The following is a 26,562-nucleotide window of genomic DNA, read 5'->3' as shown; positions in this document are numbered from 1 at the left end:
GTTAAGTAAACAAGTCAGCAAATTATTTTAAATTGCTTACCAAGATTAGGTTTAAATAACTTGGAAATAGAAATTTATTAAAAATAACTATAATATAGACTTGTTTTGCTTTCCATTATAGTTCCATCTCATATTTGTATAGCTTACTATGCCAGCAAAGTATTTCAGTATCTCTCACATTTTCTTGTCAGTTTCATTTATTTATCCTATGTTTCAAAAGCTATATTACCTACAATATTATTTGATGTACTCTTAATGTACCTCAAAATGTATATACCTAATTAGATTTTCTCCCATTATATTCCAAAGAACGCCAATAAGGTTAGTAAAGACTAAAAATGATGATGAATCTAGCCAATTAGAGTCGATCAAGGGCGTAGGCCTTGATCTGTTACCTAAAAATAAGGTAGGATTCCTGGTCAGGGCACATGGCCATTCTTCCTATAATCAAGGTAAAATATTGAAAATGTTTATGCAATGCTAGAAGAAATTACACTCTTCCCAGGACATAATAATAACTCGTGTGCCACATAGATAACATGCTACAGTTCAGACTTAGAGACTTGTGGAAATTAATCTTAGATACAGTGGAATTCTTCCATCTTACAAAGTTCCAAATGAAGACATCAGTAGACTTCCAAAGATCTGGAACATTTTTATTAGCTTAAACTGGGAAAGTTTCTGTGGTGACCCAAAATTATTTGAGCAGACTCTAAAAATAAAATGCAATTACAATTTTACTTTGAAAGCTAGCCTTCTTAAAGAAAACTGGATAACATTTCTCTAGAGTTCTATGTTATGCTCTACTTGGTTTGTCATTTTAGCATTTCTGGGTGCAGTGCTTTTTATTAAGTACTGTAGAGGTCCCCAAAATAAATAAAACAAGAGCTAAGTCTTGAAAATTTTCACAGACTGGTTTGGCAATTGCTTCAGTGAGAAATAACACAGAGTGAATAGATATGACAAGACAATAGATGTCTCTCACAAGCAGAGGATGTCCTAACTAGATGTTCTAACAAGGACGTTGTAACAAGGAGCTAGGGGAATGTATCAGTGTAAAGCTGAGGCTATGCTTAAGTAGCCAAACTGGTAAACAGACTTTACCTATGTGGTTTGGTTTTGCATTACTATATTCTAGAGCTGAGAAATTACACTCTTCCAAGGATACAGTAATAACTCGTGTGCAAACTGTGCTATTACATAGAGTGCTTTCACATGCATCCTCTTATTCATGTTTCACAGCAATCCTATTCAGTACATAAGACTATTTCTTCATTTTCTGTTGGAGAAAGCTGAGGCCTACACATTAAACAACGTATAAACAAAAAGTAAGTTATTAAACAAAAGTTACTCTAACTACTGAGAGATTAAGATTCAATGAGATTGCCCTGGCCGGTGTGGCTCAGTGGTTGAGTGTCAACCTCTGAACCAGGAGGTCACAGTTTGATTCCTGGTCAGGACACACGGCCAGGTTGTGGGCTTGATCCCCAGTAGTGGGTGTGCAGGAGTCAGCCGATTCTCTCTTTCATCATTGATGTTTCTCTCTCTCCCTCTTCATTCCTCTCTGAAATTAATTTTTAAAATAAAGATTCAATGAGATCTTCCTTCTTTTCCGTTCTTTTCACAATCTAACACTGCCTTACCACAATACCCTGAGACATTCTCATATATTTATTCTCAAACATTTATAGACCATCAGCAATGTGCTGGGCAATAGGGATAAAAAAAATGTGTAAGATATGGTGACCAACTTCTTTAAAAGATTACTTTCTTTTAGGAAAGAACTAATTATAGAGTAATCTCGTGAATGGAATGATAAAGCTAGCAGAGATAACCAAATGTATCCCAATGTGCAGGAGAGAGGAAAAATCAAGGAAAACCTCCTGGAGAAGACGAATTCCAAGCTGACTCATCAAGGGTAAGCAGGAGTTAGCCAGGTGAGGGAGAGAGGACAGGACATGGGGTCCCAGGGCAGGGCAGAGGAGGAAGCTATTCCAGGCAAGTGTTCAGCATAAGCAAAGGACAGCAAAAAGAGAAACAATACAGTGGGCTTGGAGGACTTCATAGCAAGTTAGGTGCTGCTAGAGACTAGTGCTCAATGCAAGAGATGAGGCTGAAATTTATTACTCAAAAGCCAAAATTGAAATATATAAACTATAAAGGGGAGCTATTTTGATTTGTAATATAATGTTTCTCCTTTCTCTTTCAACAATACATTTTCTACTTATTTTTTACAAGCAAACTATTTTACCTACTTCAATTTTTTATCAGCTTCTTATTGAAGTATAATTTACAAAAAGTAAACCTGATCAATTTTCAATGTACAATTCAATGAGTTTTGATAAATATATATATATATATATATATATATATATATATATATATAGTCATGTAACCACCACCATAATCAAGACATAGAGATTTGCCAACACATCATCAAGTTCCCTCACGCCTCTTGCAGTCAGTCAATCTTCTGTCACTAAACTTTTGCCTCTAATGGAATTTTACATACATGGAATTGTATGGTATATAATGTTTTGTGTCTGTCTTCTTTCACTCGGCCTCATGCTTTTGAGATTCATCTGTGTTGTGGTGCCCATCAGTCGCTCATTCCTTTGTGTTGCTGATTAGTATTCCACTATACGGATGCATCACAGTGTGTTTATCCATTCACCGGGTGATGGACATGTGAGTCACTGCCAGCTTTTAGTTATTAGGAATAAAACTATGATGAATATTCACATACAATCCTTTACGTGGGTGTATGTTTTTATTTCTCTTGGGAAAATACCTAGGAGTGAAATTGCTGGGTTGTATAATAAGCATTTGTTTAACTTTATAGGAAACTGGTTTTTAAATAAGTTGAAACTATAAGGCAATGATTCTTTATTCTCATTAAAAAAATTTTTTTTGGTCAAACAGCCCAAAGCACTTCTCAAATGTCTGGCCCAATGCATGCATTTTGCACTAGTAGCACAGACTTATGTACCCCTTGCAGTTTTCAAAGTACGTTCACATGCATGATTCTATCTTACCCTTAGAGCAACTCCGTCAAATAGTCCTGGGTGACATTCAGCTGGTATGTGTCGGGAACAACCTTACCAGATGCATATGGCATCAGTCTGACCGGCCAAAAGCCAGGCCACACCGGCTGTCAGATATTTTGAATATCACCTTTGAAGTAGACAGTATTGGCTCATTTGAAGACAAGGAAACTGAGGCTTAAAAGGTTAAGAATGTTGACCTCCATGAGACCCTGGAAAAGCGTTAAGGACAAAGAACTCCTACCTAGAACTTCTAAGCTCTTGTCTGTTCCACCTCTTGTGGGCACCATGAAGTAGTAAACAGGTGGATGGAGGAAATATTTGATCTATAATTAGATTGATAAAGAAGTCTAACTCCTACAGGACAAACTCCTACAAGTCTCGCATGAGGAGTTTGTCCTCTGATGTTCCAAAATTCAGCTCTAGAAAGTTTTAGCAAAAATACGTTGAATTTCTCTCCCTAAGGAGGGACAGAAGTAGAAAACAAAATCAGAAACACCAGAGAACTCTGTCTTTGAGAGGAGAGGGCTATGAGCCAAACTCTGTGATGACAAGGATCAGGAATTTTCCATTCTCTGTGTATCCAGGCTCACTGTGATCCCACAACAAACCCTCGCAGCTACCTGGCAGCTACAGCTCAACTACCAGGCTCCACTTCACCACTTCACGAATTTTGTTTTTCTTCCTTTAGTGAAAAAAAGATGTCAACTTAAAAGGAGCTTTTCCTCCATTTTCATAAAATATAGTTATATTGTAGCAATCTTACCAACCTTCCTAAAAGTCACTAACTAATAAACCTTTAGTTTGGTAAAACTGAGCAGAATACAAATGAGGACAAGATTAACACTCTCTGGATTCAACAGCAACCTCAAGATGCAGCCACGGTCTCAGCAGAGTGACTTGTAAAAGGAGCAAGGACACCGGAGGACACAAGAGGTACACTTTTCTTTGAGGGTGTGAATCCCTCGCGTATGTTCACCCTGACATTGTCTCCTGTCCCAAGCTCAGTATGCTCAACTGCTTGACAAACTGCAAGGGGAAGAGCTTTTCAAATCTATATATATAAAAGGCTAAGCAACCAGCCGACCAGCTGGTAGGTCTGATGCGCACGGACCACCAAGGGACAGATGCTCAATGCAGGAGCTGCCGAGTGACAGCAACTTTGCAGAGTGCCCTCTCGCACTCCAAGATCCCTCAGGAGATGTCAGATTGCTGGTTTCGGCCCAATCCCTGCAGGCCAGGTTAAGGGACCCCACCTGCCGGAGGGACCCCACTTACTCCGCAGAGGCCCTTCGAGCCCTGGCGCTGCCCCAGGTGTGGCTGGCCAAGGAGGGACTGCGGGAGGTTGGCTCCAGGGCATGTCTGGCCCATCTCGCCCAGTCCTGCCCTGCCGACCACCTTCTAATTAATTTCCTTTCAATGTGCACAAATCCATGCACTGGGCCTCTAGTTTGAATATAAATGTGCTTTGTTTTCAAGGTTGGTCTGGGTATGAGCACAGTCTGTCTTTAAAATTTAGTATCTAAAACTGATCCTATGTATTCTAGACGAGTGATTTCAAAATTGAGCTTTAAAAAAAACTGCAGTTTACCTACCTTCACGAAGCAGACATTTCTTGAGAAGAAACTGTCAGAAATGATAGGCTGAATTAGCCCCCAGATGTCTATAGTTCAGTGAAAAGAGCTTTAACTGTGCAGGGAGAAAGGGAATGAATAGACAATGCTTTGGAGATAAGCAAGCACTGAAAAAGTCTCCTTAGAGGAGGAGACGTTTGAGCTAAATCCCTAAAGATGAGCATTGCAGACAGAGGATGACAGCATGAAACCAGGATAACATATCAGGTGCTAGACTTTTGAGGCTCTGAGCATGGGTGCCAGGGTAGATGTCAATAGTATTGATGAACATGAGGAATAGGAGAGACAGGATGCTGAGTTTGCAAGGCTCACAGAACATCCAGTCATTCTTGGAAATGCAGATACAAATGAGTGACATATACGAACATTTAGAAGTCATAAGTATATAGTTGGTACTTAAAACCATGGGACTGGATCATGCTACTTAAGGATAATGTTTTTAGGCAGAAATCTTTGAAAATGCCAATATTTAAGATAACGCCTAGGAAAGGGAAGCATGCAAATAAATAAGGGGGAAATAGTAGAAAAGATAAAGGAGAACCTACTTTAATTTACACGGCAAAATTGACGATCGCCTAGAACATTTTTCTTCAAACTATATCTGCCAGGGGGCTATGCCCCCACTTCATCTCACTATTACTCTCCTTTATTTTCTTAGTTCAATTAAATCCACGATAATTGGCATTCATTATCCACTCCAATCTCCTTTAAATGTACCTTTTTGTCTATAAATACTAAAATCTACATTTATAGGGCTTCCTACGCTAGAGTGCTAGAAGTAATTTAAGCTTCACCAATCATATGCGCTTGAACAAGATCTGGAAGGTAGAAATTGGGTGGAGGCTGTTTTTTCCTGCTGCTTCTGTTTCAGAGACAAGCACAACTATGAAAACGTCTGGATTTTCCACAGCAGCTTTCTGACAGAGGCCACTGCTCCATCTAGGAAAGGCAATAGCAGTCTTGGTGGCCTGGTTCTACAGAACAATTCTCAAATTCATTCCCAAAATGTTAAAATCTGCCTCATTAGCTTGCCCAATGATTCTGTAAACGACTTAAAATCCTGTAATATACCCATGTCTGCTTTAACTTTAACCCAGGTAGAGTGGTTCCACAACTGAACATTAACTACCCTTCGGCTGTACACATTAGGCCCAGTCTAGTGCTAACTCTACCTCTTCTTCCTCCCTCTCCTAAATCATTTCCATAAAGAACAGGCATGAGGTACACACACTTTGACAGGAACTAGCAGAAGTACTAATCAGTACACAGAGCTCAAAATCCAAGCCTACCTAGATTGGGACCTAAAGTTTGTGAGTGAAGTTTCAAAAGCAAGTCTCCCACCAATCTGTGAACCATAAATCATGAGGTTAATGTTCCAACATTGGTGTAAACTGAGCTAAATAGCTCAGTTTCTTAGAGCACTTTGATAGCAGAGGGAGCAGAAATTAATCAACTTTGCTGTTTTCTTATCTTTTAACTATACTGACAGCCAGCCAGCCAGACCTCCTTAAGTATGAGAAACAAATAAACTATTAAGAAGAAATAAAAAGGAGGTGATGGATTAATACAAACCATCTCAATTTGAATCAAACAACAATGAAAGAATTTAAATCTTTATTATGTAACTAGAGGCCCGGTGCACAAAATTCGTGCACGGGGGGGGGGGGGGGGGTCCCTCAGCCCAGCCTGCACCATCTCCAATCTGGGACATCCCTCTCACAATCCAGGACTGCTGGCTCCCAACTGCTCGCCTGCCTGCCTTCCTGATTGCCCCAAACCGCTTCTGCCTGCCAGCCTGATCACCCCCTAACCACTCCCCTGCCAGCCTGATTGATGCCTAACTGCTCCCCTGCCAGCCTGATTACCCCTAATTGCCCTCCCCCGCAGGACTGGTCACCCCTAACTGCCCTCCCCTGCAGGCTTGATAGCCCCCAACTGCCCTCCTTTACAGGCCAGGTCCCTCCCAACTGCCCTCCCCTGCTGCCCCTCTTGTGGTGGCCATCTTGTGTCCACATGTGGGCAGCCATCTTGTGTGTTGGAGGGACGGTCAATTTGCATATTACTCTTTTATTAGATAGGATAGAGGCCTGGTGCATGGGTGGGGGCTGGCTGGTTTGCCCTGAAGAGTGTCCCGGATCAGGGTGGGGGTTCTCTTGGGGCGTGGGGTGGCCTGGGCGAGGGGCCTGTGGTGGTTTGCAGGCTGGCCATGCCCCCTGGTGACCCAAGCAGAGGCCCTGGTATCTGGGATTTATTTATCTTCTATAATTGAAACTTTGTAGCCTTGAGTGGAGGCCAGGGCCAGCCAGGAAGCTTGGCTTCCTCCATCGCCAGGGAAACCCAAGCCTCCTGCTCGCTCCGTGGCTGCAGCCATCTTGGTTGGGTTAATTTGCATACTTGCTCCTGATTGGCTTGTGGGCATGGCTTGTGGGTGTAGCAGAGGTATGGTCCATTTGCATGTTTCTCTTTTATTAGTGTAGATGAGTTCCTATGCATCCTAGAACATCATTAAAGCACCAACAGAAAACTGGGCAAGGAATATTCACAGATAATTTGAATGAGAAAGCTACAAGTAACCTATAAAATATTAACCTCACCAATAAGCAAAGGAATACAAAGTAAAATAATAGTGAAATATCACTATTAGCCCATAACATTGGCAAATTTAGGAAAACTACCCAATGCAGATGAAGGTGCAGAGATTAGAACATTAAGATACACTGTGGATAGGAGAGTAAATGTGTACTTGGGCTGTTTCAGATCTTAGCTATTGTAAATAACACTATTTATAAAAATTATGAACATATGAGTACATATATTCTTTCTGATTGGTGTTTTGGAATTCTTAGGATATACTCCTAGAAGTAGGATGTCTGGGTCAAAGGGAAGTTCCATTTTTAATTGTTTGAGGAACCTCCATACTGTTTTCCACAGTGGCTGCACCAGTCTACATTCCCACCAGAAGTGTACTAGGCTAAGACTGTTTTACTTAGCATCACATCTTATTTGGCCTGCTTATATATCTGTCTTCCTCCAACTCTTCACAGAGCCCTAACCCTGACACAAATAAACTAGCACTTACTATAATACTCCAGCCTAGAAATGGAAAGTTAAAAAAAAAACATTACCTTTGTTTATATAAGCAATCTGCTCTGTAGCATACACCTGGGAGAATCCTGCTGTCATAAACTCTAGCTTCACTGATCCCTTGTGAATTCTCATACATATCACAGCCTATCCAATTTTGAAGAGACCTGACAGATTCATATTCCAGCCAAGTCATTAAATGACTAGACCAAGGTCACACAACTCGTAGGGGGCTAAACCAAGGATACAACATGGGTTTCCTGGGAGATGAGCTCTGCACCACACTCCCTGCACCTAGAAGTCCCTTTGCCCTGACTTCACATTATCTCCTGAGCAAATTTTTCCACACCTGGTCTAGCCTAACTCTCTAGTCTCCTCGGAACTTAAAATAGTTCAGTTGCCAGACAACTGTTTATCTACTTTGAGCCCCAGGGAATGAGGAGTGGGGAGAAAGTGAGTCTTGGAACACAACAATAGATTCCAGTAAGTAAAATTCCGTTCCCCTGGGTCTTGAAGGCCCCAGGAGCAATCAGTAACTTGGCTAAGTTTTCTACACCAGGCAGATAGCCAGAGAAGAGCCGGCCCAGCTACAGAATTAAAGATGAGGATAAGAAAAAAATGAGAAAAGTGTCCCCCCAAAAAGGTACAAACAGAAATATATTCACAGTTACAGGTTATCAGCAGCTTTGAGACAGATGTGCTTCAGTCAGATGTCTAAAAAAGACAAATATTGTAAATGGAAATAACATTAAAATATTTGTATGTGAGGCAATATAGTCTAATGACTAAAAGCACAAACTCTGGAGTTGACAGTTGTTCACACCTGAACTTGGCCTCTCTTATGAGTTGTATAACCTTGAGCAAACTACCTAACCTCTTGGAAGCTGGTTTTCTCACAGGGAAAAAAAAATCTAGACTTTTAAGTCTTAAAAAGAAAAAAAGAGAAGAAAAAAATATATATGCATATATGCTGGTTCCTAACATAGATTCCTGTATAACAGAAGGCAATTGAACAAAACTCCTGGTTGACACTGTACAATTCAGGCTGAGGGGCTCCCTGATACCTTAGAGGACTCTACCACCTATTCATGCAACCTCAAAGAGATCAAAACTGGCCATCACAGTGGTACTTCCAAAATGGTAGTGTAAGAAATTTTGCATATCTCTCTTACAAAATTATTTAACTGGGGAAAATTATTTTTTTAAAAAAATCACTTAAAGTCTCTCAAAATTGTCCTATGGGCATACCAATGAAGAAACATTCATACAGAGCCAAGCAATGATTCTCTTTCAGCATTGATGTTTCTCTCTCTCTCTCTCTCTCTCTCTCTCTCTCTCTCTCTCTCTCTCTCACCTTCCTCTCTGAAATCAACTTTAAAAAAATATTCAAAAAAAAAAAAAAAAAAAAAGGAAAGAAACATTCATTCAGGAAAACCTACTAAATCTGAGTTAGAATAATGAGAGTCTGTAGCATTTGGGCCCTGACCTGCTTCCTTCTCCCATTCCCAGATCCCTGTTACAGAAACTCTATTCCGGGTACTCTACTGCAAAAGAACTGAGGTCCCATTCCTCAACCCAGCCCCTACTTATATAATAGAAACCCAACTGCACGTGTAGGTGCCAAGAATACTGGGGCTCCGATCACCGCTGTTGCAGCCCACTCACGGGCAGAGGTTCCACCCTGGGAGAAACAAGCTGAGGAGACCGAGAGATACCACCCTCCATGTCTAGCACCTGCTAGAGATATCACTCTTGGAGAAAGAGGCCACTATCTCTGTGCCTACCTCCTGAGAAGTAGCACAGACGTTCTCCCAAGGAAGAAGCAGGAAAGGAAGATGAAGAGCTTTTCAGTTCTTACCCAGGGAGTGACTTTATTTGGAGCAGAACATGGGGAATTCCATATACCAGGGTATTGTTGAAAACAGTGAAGAGCTTGGTAGAAAGCAATTACGAGTTTGTTGATAGCTTCATGACACTACGAGCAATAAGCAAAATGGCAGAACATTCGCACGCTTAACAGAAAGAACCAGGGAAAGGAACAACCAAGAAAAGCCTTCCTGGGATCACAGTAAACCCTGGCGATTGGGAAGGCTATGTGCATGTTCCTACTCAGAAACAATCAAAACAGAACATGGTCAGACTTGAAAACACTTCCCAAACTGCACACAGATCCATCAGAAAAGGGCAACAGCCTCACTGGAACAAGAGGCATAAGCAATGAGTTTCTTCTTGGGCTGATGGTAATGGTCTACAATTACACTATTGTGGTAGTTGCTCAACTCTGTCAATATACTAAAACCCCCCTAAATTGTGTATTTTCAATGGGTGAATATTATGGTATGTGAATTACATGAAAAAGGATGATTAAAAAACCTGAACATCTATTTATCTTTTGGATCTTTCTCTTGGCATTAGACAAGATTAAATGTTTCTAAAAAATGCTTAGAGAAGGCCACGAAGTTTCTATAAACTAGTTCCTCGGCCATGGAAAAAGTCCACAAATACATTCAAGACTGACTGATAGCTCACTGTTGACTGGTAATATCTCTCTGATCTAAACATTTATATTGTCTAAGGAAGCTGAGACAGTGTCCTAATAAATAAAGGTAGAATGCCACCCTGGCATTAGAATCCTCAGATCCTGTAAAAATAATTAACTCAAAGCAATTCAATGCACACAATTCTTTTCCTTATCTCACCAATTCTAAGAAATTCTGTACATTGAGGACACTTTGAAAGAAGTCATAGTTTTTCTATCCTAACATATATCTCAATTTTCAAGTTATCAAGTGATAGGACTGATAAATATCACATACCAATAGCTGTGATATATTTAAATATACGTCATTTAAAAAATGGCCCTACACAATCACCTTTCTTAAAGTAACAGAAGACAGAAAGAGAGAGAAGGAAGAAGGAAGAAAATAGAGTGTAACAGTAGAGAACTCATTAAACCAATGGAATAGGAAATGAATACATTTTCCCTCTTATCACCCAAATTATAATATGAATCATGAATACCGCAATAAATTATGCGATAGGACATTAGTTTTATAAAGTACACGGCAAATTGACTTGAAAAAAACACACAAGGGATACCTTCTGGAGGGGTCCCAATGCTGCTTCCAAGGCCCAAAATAGCCATCGTGTGCATTCTCGGCTCCAGCATCACAGCAGATTCTTCTCCCCTTTCCCAGTGGGGTATTTTGACTGGCTCCAGGTGGACATTCTCTAGCCCATCTTCCTTTAGGTTTTGGCACATGATTTGAATGGCTTTTTCTAGACCCTTGGAGCCACTTAATCTGGATCCAACAGTATCAACCAGCAGAGCCAGTCGCTCGTAGGATCTGTTCTGAGCTTTGCCATAAACAGCAAGGTCTATGATCGCTTTAGCGACATCTCCATAGCGGGCTATTTCTTCTTTTATTTCTCGGAAAGTCCTCTGCGAGGTGTCATTCCTGCATATAGCTTTGCCAGAGTTCAAGGCTAAAAGGTGAGCACCAACAAATGTGAAGAGAAGAAACTTCATTTTTCTTTTCCAGTTTGTTTTCTTCCTAAGATAGTCTACGTAAATAAGAAACATGTTTTAGGAAAAGAATCTCACAGCTATCTGCCCACAACCCAGGGATTGCTTTTCAAACTGGATTATCCTTCCCTTCTCACGCACTGCCCAACTCCCACCATCAAATTCAGGCACCATAACTTCCAGGAATGAAGAAGTAAAGAGGCAATGAGTGGCCTTATTAATAAGGCAGCATTTATTAAAACCATGCAATCACATGCTACCTCATATTTCTGTTTAAAATATGCGAAAAGATTAAAATAAAAAGATAACTAGACCAGTACACACTTATGATAAAAACTCTCAGCAAAGTGGGAATAAAGAAAAGATATCTCAACATAATAAAAGCCATATATGAAAAACCCATAGTTGACAGCATACTCAATGATGAAAATCTAAAAGAATTTCCCTTAAGATCAGGAACAGGAAAGGGTTGTCCACTTTCACCACTCTTATTCAACTTAGTACTAGAAGTCCTAGCCACAGCACTCAGACAAGAAGAAACAAAAGGTCTCTCTCTCTCTCTCTCTCTCTCTCTCTCTCTCTCTCTCTCTCTCTCTCTGTGTGTGTGTGTGTGTGTGTGTCATATGCTTCTAGATACTGAGAACTTGAAATGTAGCTAGCCCAAATTGAGATGTTTTGTAAGTGTAAAATAAACACCTGGTTTGTTCTTTAAAATCAAATACTTCATATTTAAGTAAGAAAAATAAATAAAATGCATCAGATGTATTAAATAAAAGTTATTATTCATTTTACCTGTCCCTTTTTTACTTTTAAATATGCCTATTAGAAAATTTTAACTTACATAGTTATACTAGTATTTATATTGGACAGTAATGCTCTAGCTACATTGAACTTGACACTCTCCTTCAAATACCCAGGCCTTTTCATAACTCCTTCTTTAATGAAACTGCTTTAAAAATCAGCTTTTCTGTGGAGCCTTAAACAACACAGCAGTTATATGCACTCAAACATTTAACCCCAGAGTTAAATGTTTTATATGGTAAAAACATTTTCTGTGTTTCTACCATAAGAACTATATTATCAACTAATACATCTATATATATAAAAGCCTAAGTGACCATCACAACTGAATGGATGACCGAACAGGCTGTGTGGAGCGACTAGGCCGGCAGGGGGGGTCAGTGAGGGGCGACCAAATGACCGAGCAGCAGGCTGCATGGGGCAACCAGGCCCACAGTGGGGCAGCTGGGGGCAACCAGGCCAGCACAGGGAGGCAGTGAGGGGTGACCAGGCCGGCAGGGGGGGGAGTTGGGGGCAACCAGGCCAGCATGTGGGGCAGTTGACGGCAACCAGGCCAGCAAGGGGGGCAGTTGGGGGCGACCAGACTGGCAGGGGAGGACAGTAAGGGGCGACGAGGCCAGCGGGGGGGTGGGGGGGCAGTTAGTGGCGACCTGGCTGGCAGGGGAGGGCAGTTGGGGGCGACTAGGCCAGCAGGGGGGGCAGTTAGGGGTGATCAGGCAGGCAGGCAGGCAGGCGAGCAGTTAGTAGCCAGTGGTCTAGATTGTGAGAGGGATCAGGCCTAAACCGGCAGTCAGACATCCCCCAAGGGGTCCCAGATTGGAGAGGATACAGGCTGGGCTGAGGGGGACCCCTACTCCCCCGTGCACGAATTTTGTGCACCAGGCCTCTAGTTTGTTTATAAATCTGTCTCTCCTAGTCTCAAAATCAAATAGAGTAAATTACCATTGCGCCTTCAGTCATTGTACCCATATATAGGCATTCAGCACATTTTTATTTAAGGAATGAATGAGCCTTTAATCTCTATAGATTTTAGCTTCCCTAGGGTACTAAAGTACTTGTCTTGCCTCTTTTAGGAATAAAATCCTGCTATCATATTTAAACATTTTGAAAAATCATGAAAATTGTATATTGCTGCTGCTGCTGTCCCTTTTATTATAACTACTTACATACATAGATTCTTGGTTTCTACAGTGATCTTAATAATGCTTGTTTTTAAAAGTTAAACTTTACTAAGCAATGAAAATATTTCCCCAGATTGTGATTTATTCTTGAAAGTACATTTTTAAGAATGAACTGTTGGTCCAAAAAAAAAAAAGGTTAATAAGCCATCTACTAATTAAGATAAACCACAAGTATCTGCTACTCATTAAAAATTCTCGAAGCATTCTGCAAGCATTCATTAACAATTTCACGATACATTTCTAGTGATGGATTAGAATCCGATAAGGGTAGCATTGTGGAGACGCAAGAGAGCTTAGGAATCCTAGTCAATACCCTTGTTTTTTTAGAAAGTAAAATCAAGGATTTTGTTGTGATTCCCAAGCAGCTACAATCAACCAGGTAACTGGAGCAACTAGCACAGACTTCCCGAAGGATTAAGAATTGTTTTCTTTGAAGAAACCGTATGCATTTACATATAATTGAAACTCAATGAAGCACACCTAAACACAGTCTGAGAAGCAAATAACTATAATAAAATATAGGTACGCAAGCCGACTCGTACACAGAGTAGCATGAGAACCCAGAGAAGAACAAAGGGGTTCATGGAAGGCTATGGAGAAGACGTATCTCAAGACAGCTCCCAGGAATAGCGGAGAGAAGGAGTGAGTGGTGTGTCCCTCTGTCAGGTCACCGAACCATCATTCTTAGGTTACATTCTGTTTTAAAGGTAAGTTCAGAAAATAGCAGTGCCTACGTTTTCATTGTTACATCTTTTTGCATGTCTGCCAGCTGAATTAATGGGTAACATGCCACTTTGATAACAATACGTCATGCCCCCTAACATGATCAGTGAAATTAATTTTGAAACAAACAAACAAAATACTATAATTACTTTCAAGCAAAAACTGGTATTTGTTGTTCTAAATACCTTAACTATACTGTATCTTCAAATCCCAAAAATGCAATAAATGCTTTTTTTTTTAGTAGCTTAATTTAAAAGATGATGGTTTGTTACCTTTTAATGAATCAATTTCCCCCTGAGTATAATACTGGCATTTTAGAAAGTTTAAGATTAAAGGCACAAAACCATGACTTATGTGAAAAATCACTTAGAACACTCAATGTAAGTAAACACTAAATGCATGTTAGTATATTCTAAACCTTGGTTTCCCTAGAACATAATCTGAAAATTACTGATGTAATTCTTGGCTAGAATGCATAAATACATATTTCTCCAATGCAGCACTACAAGAATCTCTTATTTTTTTGTTTTTAGAAATATACATTAACCCAACTAAAATATGTTTTCATCAATACATAGTAGAAAATTATAATTATTACTAACTGCCTATATTTAGAAAGCTAATAAAAATGCAACAAAATATGGCTATATCACATTCCACTTTACAAAACACTGTAAAATATGTCATTTAAAAACACAGGGATTATAATCCAATATAAAATGTGTACATTCCCAATAAGAAGTAGAAAATTACAATAAAAATTAAAATAGTAAAGTATACAGACAAAATAAGGCCAAATAGAGGCCAATAACTGAGGACAACTTAAAAAAAAATCCTCTCCTAATTCACAAATTTAGGATCAGCATCTATGAAAAAAAAATTGTAGGCTTGGAGTCATTCTAAATAAGAAGGATGATCAAAGGAGCCAGTTTATTTGCATGAAAGGACTAAAAACACCAGCCCTCCTCGGTGTGAAAAGACCTAGGCCAAAAGTAGAAATATTTTGGCATATAAAATCAACAAGGGTTTGAATAAGAAGAATAATGAAAGCAGAATTACTACCAAATCTTTCATATTAGTACCAGGGCTCAGAGCTAATTTCAGAAAAATAAAAATGTGCAATTTTAACAGTGAGTATAAACATATTAATAGTTTACCTAAACAAGAAGAGGACTGGATAAAATCATGAATGACACAGTCATTGGGAGCTGAACCCTTTAAATCTCCCACAAAGCACTGGCACCATATGGGCCCAAGTAAAGTTCACTATGGGACCCAAAGGAGGGTTGACTCATCTGAGAGACAGTAGTCTGCCTTAGCTCGGAAATACAAATGTCTGTATACAGTCACTGCCACCAAATAAGATTAAACAAGCTGCAGCACTATTTCTTCTATAGTCTACAAAGGGAGCAAGTAATTCCATGGCGATCAACAAAGAAAAACAGCATTACTCATCTCAAACATTTCTCTTTATTAATGATAAAAGATGTTCTGTTCTGAGTCACAAATTCATTTCCCCATTCATTTAACAAAAAGTTATTGAGCACCTACTAAGCACTGAAGACACAGATGTATAGGATAATATCCACACCCTTAAAGGGCTGCCAAGAATAATAATAGGGTCAGAGATAGTGTGAAAATCCCTATAACAGAAGGAAGTAGTTATGAGGTTCTATGAGAACAGAGCGGGGAGGGGATGAGGGAGACGTCTGCTGGAGCTGATATGTGAAAGGTAAACAGGAGTTTACTGATGAGCATGTGAGGAAGGTGGGCGTGGCACTGAAGAAAAGGTAACCAACTGAGGGAGCAACCCATGCAAAGACAGAGGGGCTTTACAAAACATAGCCTCCGGGAAAAATGGCATGTAGCTGGCCGGTAAGGGGGGGATGGTGGAAGACAGCAACAATAGGAAGGCTTGTTCCCCAAGGTTGGACTGAAAAGGTCTACTGCGTGAAACTGCACCCTATTGGGAGCAAAATGCCCTAGGGCCCTGCACTGGGACACGGCGAACAATTCCCACCCTTCATGCAGCAGGAAAGGAAGGACCGTTGCTTTGTGACTTCAGCACCCCCTGCCCTAGCATGGAGAATTCACCCAGATGCCGCATCAGGCCAAGGACACCGTATGGAGCACCTCAAAACCCCCAAACAAGCCACTGCTTGTTACATATCTGGTTATTCCTTGGAATTGTCACAGAGGGAAAAATAATCCATGCTACAAAAAAAAAAGATGCATTCATCAGGCCATCCATTTACAAATACACTCAAGGTCTTCTACTGTTTAAAATCCCTAAATATACTAATAAACCAGTTGGGGGAAAAAAATCAGGCAATTACAGGGCATTTGAAATGTCTAAACTTAAACTGTGCAACATTTTAAAAAAAATATATTCTTAGTTCTAACACAAAAGGTTGAAGTCATTGTTCCTTTACTTGAATCCAAACTATGGAAACATTAAATGTTATAATCTTCAAAATGTGATACTTTAAAAACTCATCCCTTTGAATTCAAAGGCAACTTTGGAGAACTATACGAGAAAGACTTGCTTTTCCTGTATTGTCTTCACAATCCATAGTTACAGATTATCTTTTTCACACACAAAAAAATGATAAAATTCTTCATAATGTCATTTTCATTCTTTCCTACTTACTTCTGGAAGCAAACTAAGCAAAACCAATTTTTCTCCTGTGAATTACATTCTCTCTAATAATAGCTCTATATTTTGAGGAAACAAAGCAAAACCCTTTGCTTCTATTTCTAAATATTTTCCTAAAATATCAGTTTTTGAAAATGTCTCAGGCTATGATAGAAATGCCAGAATGAATAGGCCAAGTGAAGCGGAAAGGACACAATGAAAAGAGAATGTGTTGAAAGACAGAAGGAATAAGACTTAGGATCTGAGATTTTTATTGACATTTTATCCACTCACTTTTCCTTCTAAAAACTAAATACACTACTTACGTGAAGACTTAAATATTTCTCCTAAACCTTCCGTTGCTGAATAGGATTTGCCACTATAAATTTAACTCTTAGTTGTCAGTCTAGAGTGAGTAGCAGACATAAAGACCAGAAGTGCTAAATCCTAGCACAGACTCAGGCACTTGAAGTTCACTTCCAAACTCCTTTTTTTCCCCAGAGCATAGAGGGGATTTATTGAGAGCAGCTTTCATGTATCAAACGGGTGCTGAGCTTTGCCCCGTCATTGGCAGGTGTCATAGCTGGTGGTCCCTTTATGGCCACCGGTTGGTAGGCCAGACTGCAGCAACCACAATATCCACGAGTAGCAATAAAATCACCATGATCATCCCACAAGATGCTGGCTTCCTGTCCACCATATTCACATGCCTGGTTTCAGCACAGAGTTTCTTGTCTGTGTTCTCCACCAGGCTGGCAAGCTCATCAATTATCTCATTTTGTTCCTCCAGCTCAGTGGTCGGCAAACTCATTAGTCAACAGAGCCAAATATCAACAGTACAATGGTTGAAATTCCTTTTGAGAGCCAAATTTTTTCAACTTAAACTTCTTCTAACGCCACTTCTTCAAAATAGACTCGCCCAGGCCGTGGTATTTTGTGGAAGAGCACACTCAAGGGGCCAAAGAGCCGCATGTGGCTCGCGAGCCGCGGTTTGCCGACCACTGCTCCAGCTCATTCCCAATCTCTTCCTCATTTGTCCTTGATGACTTATGATCGAAGAAAGGCCATCAGGCCTGTGTCCCATTCTTGGATGCTTTTCTGCTGCGGTTGCCTCATTTCATCCGAACCCAAGCCTCTGGTCTCCTCTGGCTCCTCAAAGAGCCGAGGGCTGGGGTACGCCTCTCTTAGCCCCGCTCATCCTCAAGCTGGACTTCCCTCCTGCATCCGAAGGACCACACACCGCCGGAGACAGACTGGGCTTCCTGATGAACGGGCAGGCCGGCTTCTGTGTTGTTTACTCACCTTGCCCAGGACTCGCTCCTTCCTCCCCGACTCCCTTGGTTTTATTTCTCCACGGAAACGACTTAGGAGTTCACCTACCTTCCTGTATTTCATAATCTCTTGTACTGAGAATTCTCTTGCACTCCTCACAGATATTTTTAAATATGGAAAACTATTACCTGAGCCTTGACTCTAACTCTATATAACAAAAATAGTTTTGTGCCATTTTAAGGCAAGTTGATTTTTTTTTTTTTTTTCAAGAAACAGCTACCATGCATATCCAGGAAGGCCTATGCTGTTTCAGAACTTGCCCGAGAGCTGGTCCTCGTTTTGGTAAAGCACCAGTGACAATGCTGCCTCCGGTTTGGGAAGCACCATCACCACGCCCCTGGGCTGGGCTGCATTTGTCGCTGTCACATTCACCAGGCCAAGCCTCTCACTGCTTCATTGCCATCAAGTGCAGCCATGCCTCAGAATGGACGTTTTGAAACACTTCATTGAAGATCACTTTTCCTTGAATTTCTCCTTTATATTACTAGGATAGAAGACTGATTTATTTGAAAATATATATGCAGAGTATCTATGATGCTTAATTTAGGATAATAAAGCAGGCATCAGAAATTATATGGCTTTTTTTTTTTTTTTTAAGAATCATTGCATCTCATAGGATGGGGAACTAGTAATTGAAGTAAAAGTAACAATTCTCTTCCTTACTCTTCCAGCCTGCCTTCCAGCCAGGGGAGGTGCTGTGACCAAGTTCTACCCAAAGAGACCAAACAGAAGCAGATGACAAGAAAGCGGTCACAATCTAGAGCTGCATCAGTTACTCCGTAACCATGAGGGCAAGTCCAACAGCAGTGGTCCTGACACCACTGAGCAGCTGGACCCACACAGCACCGCCAACTTGTCTGTCACGGGAGAAAAATAAACTCCATTTGTTTCCGTCACTGTGAGCTGTGTGTTCCGTTCCTTGCAGATGAAACCCAACTACTTTAGGGGCTTCTTGGAGATCCATAAGTAAATATATTGTTCACACTAACACCATAAGCAAAGCCTGGGATCTGGCATAAGATCTACCTAGAATCCCACACGAACCTAAATTCTAAATACCCAACACCAAACTCAGAATCTTCCTCCCCAACCCGCTCTTCCTTTGTCCCTTACTCCCACCCCCCAGTCAGTAAGTTGGAAACTGCATTGTTCATTGAATTATTTCCTCTCCTTCAAGGAGAACAGGTGAACGGTTGCCTCTAAGTCCACCTCCAAATTCTTTCCTGACAAACTTCCCTCCCCTCCGCCTTCCCATCACTTTCCCAGCCCAGAACCTCATTATCCGTCATCTGAAACTCTCTGCCTTACATTTCCAGTCCATCCTCCATGCTGCCCCCGGATTTACCTTAAGCCCAAATAGAATGGCGCCTTTGTTAGAACATCTGCTTCCTCACCATTTACTGTCAGTGGTGTGGCTTCCAGTCTTCAGTCATTCCCTGTTGTCCCCCCACCTTTACACTGCAGCCCCGACAGGCTGTTTACCGGTCCTTGAAATTACAGAACACTCTTCATACCTCTCTGATTTTGCTCATGCTGTTCCCTCTGCTAAAAATGCCGCAGTTATCGGTCTCCAACTCCTAGGCAGAACTATTTGCTGCCTTTCCATAGATCACTATATCTACATGTTTTTGTCTGTCACTCTGCTAGACATCACTGAAGAGCAATAGTATTTTCTCTTTATAAAATTCAACAAGCATCTTCTCTGCAAGGAATCTATTTTTCTTTTTTGTATACTAAGCAAACAGCACAATACCTATCAATAAATATTTATAGAATGAATTCACCACACGAGTAGTTCCATTTCACCACAGTAATATACAGTCTGATTCATCACTTTCGTGATTACTTTTTCTTCTTCAGACATTAGTTTTCTCCTTTAAACTATAGCATATTTACAAGTTCCTCTCATAAAGGGAGTCATAAAGAGACTAGGTCCTCGCTGTCCCTTGGGTTGCATTTCAGCTCCAACACTCTACTATGGATTTTCTTAAATATTTAATATCAGTCACTTTTTGTTATATTCCATCTTAGCACCTTATCCCGAACTCTTCCTTGAGTGGTTCACTTATATCAACCACTACTCAATCTACCATTTTGTCTCCTCCCACCAGCCAACTGAAATGGAACTCACAAGGATCATAAAGGATGCCTGGTTTCTGCATCCACTGGAAACAGTTCGTTTCCTATCACACTTGACATCTGAAACATTTAACATTGTGGACAGTCTCCCCTTGTCCATACGCTTCTTCCTCTACCTGTGCTCTCCTTCCCAATCTTTTTTTGTAGGGTCCCTTTCTTCCATCTATCTTTTAAAGTTTATTATTTCATAGGGCTCTCTCTGTAACCCTCTCCTACCACACATTCTTACCAGCAAGGTCTTTCCCTCCAAGGCTTCATTTATGATCTACAGCATGAGCTCATCTAGAGGATAACAAGGCCTCTTAGTTTGGATGCCCATAGGTACCTCAAACTCAACACATCCAAACCCTTCTCATGACTTTTCCTCCAGAATCTGATCTTCCTCCTGAACTCCCACTCTTGGTGTGTGGCATTCCCACCACCCCATCATCTGGACCATTCGGGACATCTCATTCTATTTTATCCCTTCAGACGCATAATCGCTAAGTACTATCAAATTTAACTCCTAAAAAGCTCTCAAGCCCATGTTTCCTCTCTAAATCTTCCTTACCACTTTGGTTTCTGGCCCTGTTACCCTAACCCAGTGGTCGGCAAACGGCGGCTCGCAAGCCACATGCGGCTCTTTGGCCCCTTGAGTGTGGCTCTTCCACAAAATACCACGGCCTGGGCAAGTCTATTTTGAAGAAGTGGCGTTAGAATAAGTTTAAGTTGAAAAAAGTTGGCTCTCAAAAGAAATTTCAATCATTGTGCTGTTGATATTTGGCTCTGTTGACTAATGAGTTTGCCGACCACTGCCCTAACCTGAACCACCACCACAGCAATCTCCTGACTGATCTCCCTGCCTCCTGCCTCCTCTTTTCCTAGACATTCTCTTTGCTACAGTGGTTATCTTTCTTTAAAATGTTTATGTTCAAAATGTCTGTGTGTCCCACTAAATTGTGTGCTCAGTGTGGGAAAGGACTGGGTAGAATCCACCTTTGAACCTCCAGGATCTGGCATTGATCTGAATTTAGTATGTACTCAGTGAACACACGCAGGACTTAGTTTTAGAAGACCCTAAGAGATAGCAGGTAGGCTGGGTAGGAGGAGTGAATGTATATTCCAGACCGAAGAGCAGCTTTTACCTCTTTATAATTCAAAGAAAAGTGCTGAATACATTTTATGTGCTTAGAAAATAAATACTGTCTTGAGCTGATAATTCTGTGTAAGCAGATAATTCCTAGACACAAGATCATTTCTTCTTAATGGCATTCATGTCCTCCTTGGCACCTAATTTACTGCTTCTCAGAGTAAGCATTCAGACTCTTTGTTGATATATGCTTTCTGGCATCTCTTTTTCACACAATGGGGGACACAGGGCAAGACAGAAAGAAAGGAAAATACCAGACAAGAACATTTGTTCCAACTACAACTTCAATTCTACTTGTTATTTTTTTTAAAATGCCATAGCATTTGAAATCCTTAGAAAACCCCACCCAGTAAAAAATGGTGAAATCTGAGTGAAGTCTGTGGATTTGATATACTGTAGTTACATAGATGATACCATTAGGAGAAACTGGGTAAGGGACACAACGGCTTCTCTCTGCTATCGTTTTTGCCACATCCTGTGAGTCTATAATTGTTTTAAAATATGGAGTTAAAGAGAAAAAATAGACTTACCTACTTGACTTTTTTTTAAGTTCAAACATGTATAACATACTGTAACATTATGCTTCTGGGGAAAAAAAATTAGAGAATTGAACCAGAACTGTTCTTATTTGTTAGAATCAGATGCCAGCACAGGGAGAGGCAGGCCCCAGTCCCACCTCTCCTACCATCTTGGACTAGGAGTCACCTGTATCCAATAGCTTCACCATTATTTTTCCCAAGAGCCACGAAAAGGAGGCTTCATTTCAAGTGTCTCTGCCCCTGAACCTGCCACCCCGAATGAGGTGTGGGCATTGTAGGGATAAGGGAGGATGACTGAAGGAAGGGAGACAACCCCTAACAGCTGGGGAAGAAGCCAGACATGACATTCCCTTTTCTTCTCCCCATGGTTCCGGCGTGAGTCCAGGGACAGCAGGCCGGTGAGGTGAGGAGAGCAAGGCAAATGGAACACTGACCGGCAGTCGCCTTAGCACCGGAATCCCAGGAGCTCTGGCTTGGGAGGTGTGGGGACGACGGCCTGCTGGGAGAGGGCCACCAGCAGGCCCCTCGCCTCACACGGAAGCACTCGCGGCCGCACTCCACAGATGCCAGTGATCTCCTCAACCCATCAGCCCGTGCGTGAGCAAAATCATTTTTGTGTCCCTGACATTTTACTGTTTACCAGTGAGCAGTTTTTCAGTTTGCCGTCTAAGAAAATTACTTGGGCTTACTTTCCTTCTCTTTCCCCCAGATTTCTTTATCCCTCTTAGGTGTGTACAACAACAAAAACTAAATTCCCACTGTCCAACCGTAGATACCTCTCTCACATAGTGGAACGTAACTGACTTTGGATGTACACACATCATGATGGGGCTGACAGAAATCAATGGCCAGCTCCCTGGCCACACTGCTTAAGTGAAGTAATACGATTACAATTCCAAGACTGTCCGTGAAACCCACCACGAACCCTGGGATAAACCTTGTATTCTTGGCTTGCAAAACCTGCACTGAAATTCAAAGAGGAGATGAGCTGAGAACACCAGGCTGGCCACGAGCATGGACGCTCTTGAGACCAGGGGTCTGTATCTGTGACTCTGTCACAGGTCCACACCAGCCTCACCCGCCAAGGAAAGCACTGAGTCATGAAGGGTACAGTTTACACCCTTCGGGGCCAAATACAAAGTGGGTAACCCTGGACAGTGAGGTCCTACAATCTAAGAGAACTTAAAAGAAAAGGGAGGGTGTGAAAGGAAATGGATTGTAGCCTTGTAAAGTCCTGGTTTCCTAGGGCTTGGACCCCCAGCAGAAGAGTAATAGGAAGTGCTTTATTTCTGCCAATAAACCCAGTGAAGCATTTGTCTTCGATCTGGTGATATTAAAAAGCGATTACAAGGCCCAGCAGCCTCTTCCAGAGGCAGGAGAGAGAACATGGCCTTGACGAACCAGATAAAGTGCACAAAGTCTTCAAAGAGACTCAGCTGCAGAAAACTATAAAGCGAGAAATATATAGATTTAATTACCACTCGCCAGTATAGGGCTACAGTAAGCAGACTGTGCTAATGTGTTTTTATTGCTAAACAGCACGCTTCCCCCCATGCATCTTCCCCTGAACTGGCGACTAACAAATCCGAGGGGCTCTCTGGCAGAGATATTAGTGATTTCCTTTGGAGCATGCCTTTCAGTCCCCCTCTCTGAACCAGGCTCCCCGCCTACATCAACACAGAAGCAGAAAGACCCTCAGGAGTCCTGCTGCCGCCTGCAGATCTTGTTCCCGCCCAGGCCAGGCAGACCATGCCAGGGAGGCCTGCTCAGCAAGCCCCTCTCGGCAGAATCTGCTGCTCAACTTGTGAAACAGACACGCAGGACCGTGCTGCTTCCCTAAGCCGCCGTGAAGGTGCATGAGCTGAAAAAGAAAAGGCCACCGAGCTATAAACGGGTAACTCAACCGAGATCCCTCATTCCGTTTAAAATCTGATGTGTGGGCACACTTGCCCCCAAATCCTAACAGTTGCTCAGTGCTGTGAGATGGCGCCACGAGCCACCACGCACACTCCGCCACAGGGCACGCTCCCGCCTCCCGCAACGGGAGCCCGCGGCATCCGCAGCATCCTTCGCTTCGGGATCTCGCATAGGAAGAGCGCTTCTCAGCGGTGTCGAGGGGAAATGAATGCACTAATCCTTCTCTGTCCCAACGGTCAGACTCATTAAAGGTGGCCAAAGAAAAGAGCTAAGCCAAAGAGATTCACAGCAATGGAGCTAAAACAACTATTCCAAGTGCCTAACGCGTCCGTGTAATATAAAAACCATCACAGCACCACATCAGTGCACAGCCAGGAAAATTATCCTGGGATTGGGGAGGGGGGGCGGGGGGGAGAGATTCATAAGACAAGTTTTCTAGGAAGTGGAGAGAGCAAGGTGACGCTGCAGATGGCTGACAGCAGGAAATGTAAAAGATAACTTAGGGAATGAAAAGGGAACGAGGGAGACTTGGAGAGAGATGCGTTTGGAGTGTGGAGTGAAGACCATGGTGGGAAATATACCCCAGTCCAGAGGTGAGAAGGGACAGGGCAGGAACAGGCCTGGGAAACCAGCGGGACGTGATGTTGCTTCAAGAGCAATTTCTAAATCCAAGAAGTGATTTTTAAAGAGAATCGCATTTGTCAGGAGACCGGGTGTATAATGGAAAAGATTAGGAAGAGAGACTGAAAGAAAAAGATCCTTGGGTCGCAATAGAGACCACAGAAGCAAAAAGGGAACGGGGACCTGGTTGCCTCGGGGAAGAGACTAGAAGGCTTGGGAAGAGAACAGAGAAAGCGAGGTCCCGTGGCTTATCTTTAGTTTTGTGATTTATTTCCTGATAGCTCACGGGGAAGATGAAAAGCCCCGCAGTCGGGTCACTGGCGTCATTGTTATGGGAAATGAGGTGAGGAAACACTAAATTCGGAATAATCGCTCCATAATTGCCTAGAGGTCTGCTAACTCTGCGAGGGATGGGCTTCTTTCCTAAGCGCGGGGCGTTTGATTTCCCTCCAGAGAATGCAGGAAATTGTACCCTTTGAAACAGATGAGAAGTTTCGGATAATAACATCAGGTTCTCCTGGAAAGCCCCGGGAATGGGGAAGGAGTAGGCCGCACACGGCCTGCACCGCTGTGTCTGATCCGTTGAGTAGCAGGCGAGGGGAGGTTTGTTGTGACAGCTGTGCAGAAAAACCCGAAGGTCAGGTGGCTCTGCAACATGAGAAGGCGATTTGCGTTCGGAAAATGCAAAGTCGCCTTAGGAACGGAGGGAGGCACAGAGACAGGAGCGAAAGGAAACGCATAGGGGCCGAAAGCAAAGCCTGTCCGACTTGTTGCGGAGTGTGGGGCGTTGCTTCCTTGCGTGGAGAAATGCCTGCCCACCGGTCAGAGTGCCCCCCCCCCCCCCCCGTTCACTTTCACAGCACCATTCACTTTCATAGCACCCTCGGAAGAACGTGCTACTGCAGGAGAGCTGGATACACAGCAAAGCTGAGTCGTACTTGGAGATGATTTTCCTCTCTGTCCTCTCTCCTCTCCCCTTGGTTACAAGGCCTCCTTCTCTCAGGGCTCCCCGCACTGCCCTGTGACAGCAGATGATGGCTGCTGCCGACCCCCTCTCCACCCCCCCCCCAACACACACACACCCAGGGCCACAGTGGTGTTCTGTCCAACACAGCCCAGCGGCTGCCTTTGTCTGCCTCCACCACGTGCCCAGAGGCCGCCACTTCCCCTAATGAAGTGTCACAGGCAGGACATGGAACACCTCGCCCTGTGCATGAGCACGTCCCACACCCGCTGCCAAGGGCAAGACCTCAGGAACTGGAAGCAGGGACATAAACACCGAGTGCCAGAGACGACAGCTGAGGACCCTGCAGACGGAGGTACCTCCGTGCAGTCCCCCGCGGAAGTCACGTTCCTCTCTGGGGGAGGCAGGAGGGGGAGAGAAAGGGAGGGCCTTTGCCCTGCAAGTGACGGGCTGGGTGCTTCCTGTGCATCAGCTGATTTAATCCGCACAAGCCACCGCTGAGGGATATTATTACCTCCAAAACGGAAGCTCGGGGAGCATGACTTGCTCATTGTGAAATGGGTGGTTAGAGACTTCCCTCCTCTTCCTCATGAGGGAACTCTGACTCAGCCTTTGAAAAGCCTTCCCTGACCTTTGAAAAGCCTTCCCTGACCTCCTACAGGTCCCCTGTTCTAGGTACTTTCTCTGCCACACAGATCACTCTGCATGATAGCTGCCTGTTCAGCTCAGTCTCTGGATCTAGGCTGAAGGGCTCATAGAAGACAGACAAGGCCCTCTCTTCAGTATCGCTCAGTGCCAGGTCTCTTGTGTGCTTGAGGAATGCTGGGTCAGAAATGAGGGCCCGCCATTCCACACTGCCTCTGAATAATACTGCTCGGAATTTTAATTGAACCGAGTTCTTAGCAAAATGAAAAAAGACTGCACATGTCCTACTTTCAAGCTCCTACTGTATCATCTCCATGGTACCAACGTTACTATGTGGAACATGGTTATGGGTTGTGAAACAGGGTGTTTAAATGCAAGTGACTCTACAGCACTGTAGTGCTTGCTATTCCCTGGTTGAAAATGAATGTGAGATGGAAGTGCTGATGCCTGACTCAGGTTTTTTTTCTTTCCTATGGTGTAATGAGAAACCCCGGTAAGCCTTGCTTCACTCTCAGAGTCCCACAGACACCAATTATTCACACGTAATATCACAACTTCAAAATGTGGAAGATGCTCTGAACTTGGATGGGTTCTTTCTTTCAGAGACTGGAACAAAAAGAGAGCCAGATTGCCTTCGCCCAGGTTTGT

At 42.5% G+C, this 26,562-nt stretch overlaps 1 protein-coding gene across 2 annotated transcripts in view; it reads right to left on the bottom strand.

The window, feature by feature from the left end:
* CPQ (carboxypeptidase Q) overlaps nt 1-26,562 on the bottom strand; it is a 356,091-nt gene that overhangs the window by 281,326 nt on the left and 48,203 nt on the right. For both annotated transcript variants that reach the window (XM_054708777.1, XM_054708776.1), the window contains exon 2: nt 10,862-11,326. In XM_054708777.1, the coding sequence (XP_054564752.1) occupies nt 10,862-11,291 (430 nt within the window). In that variant the 5' untranslated portion in view covers nt 11,292-11,326. The remainder of the gene's footprint in view (nt 1-10,861; nt 11,327-26,562) is intronic.

The sequence above is a fragment of the Eptesicus fuscus genome, chromosome 19 (genome assembly GCF_027574615.1).
Source record: "Eptesicus fuscus isolate TK198812 chromosome 19, DD_ASM_mEF_20220401, whole genome shotgun sequence".
NCBI lineage: Eukaryota > Metazoa > Chordata > Mammalia > Chiroptera > Vespertilionidae > Eptesicus > Eptesicus fuscus.
This window is presented reverse-complemented; position numbering and strand designations above follow the sequence as displayed.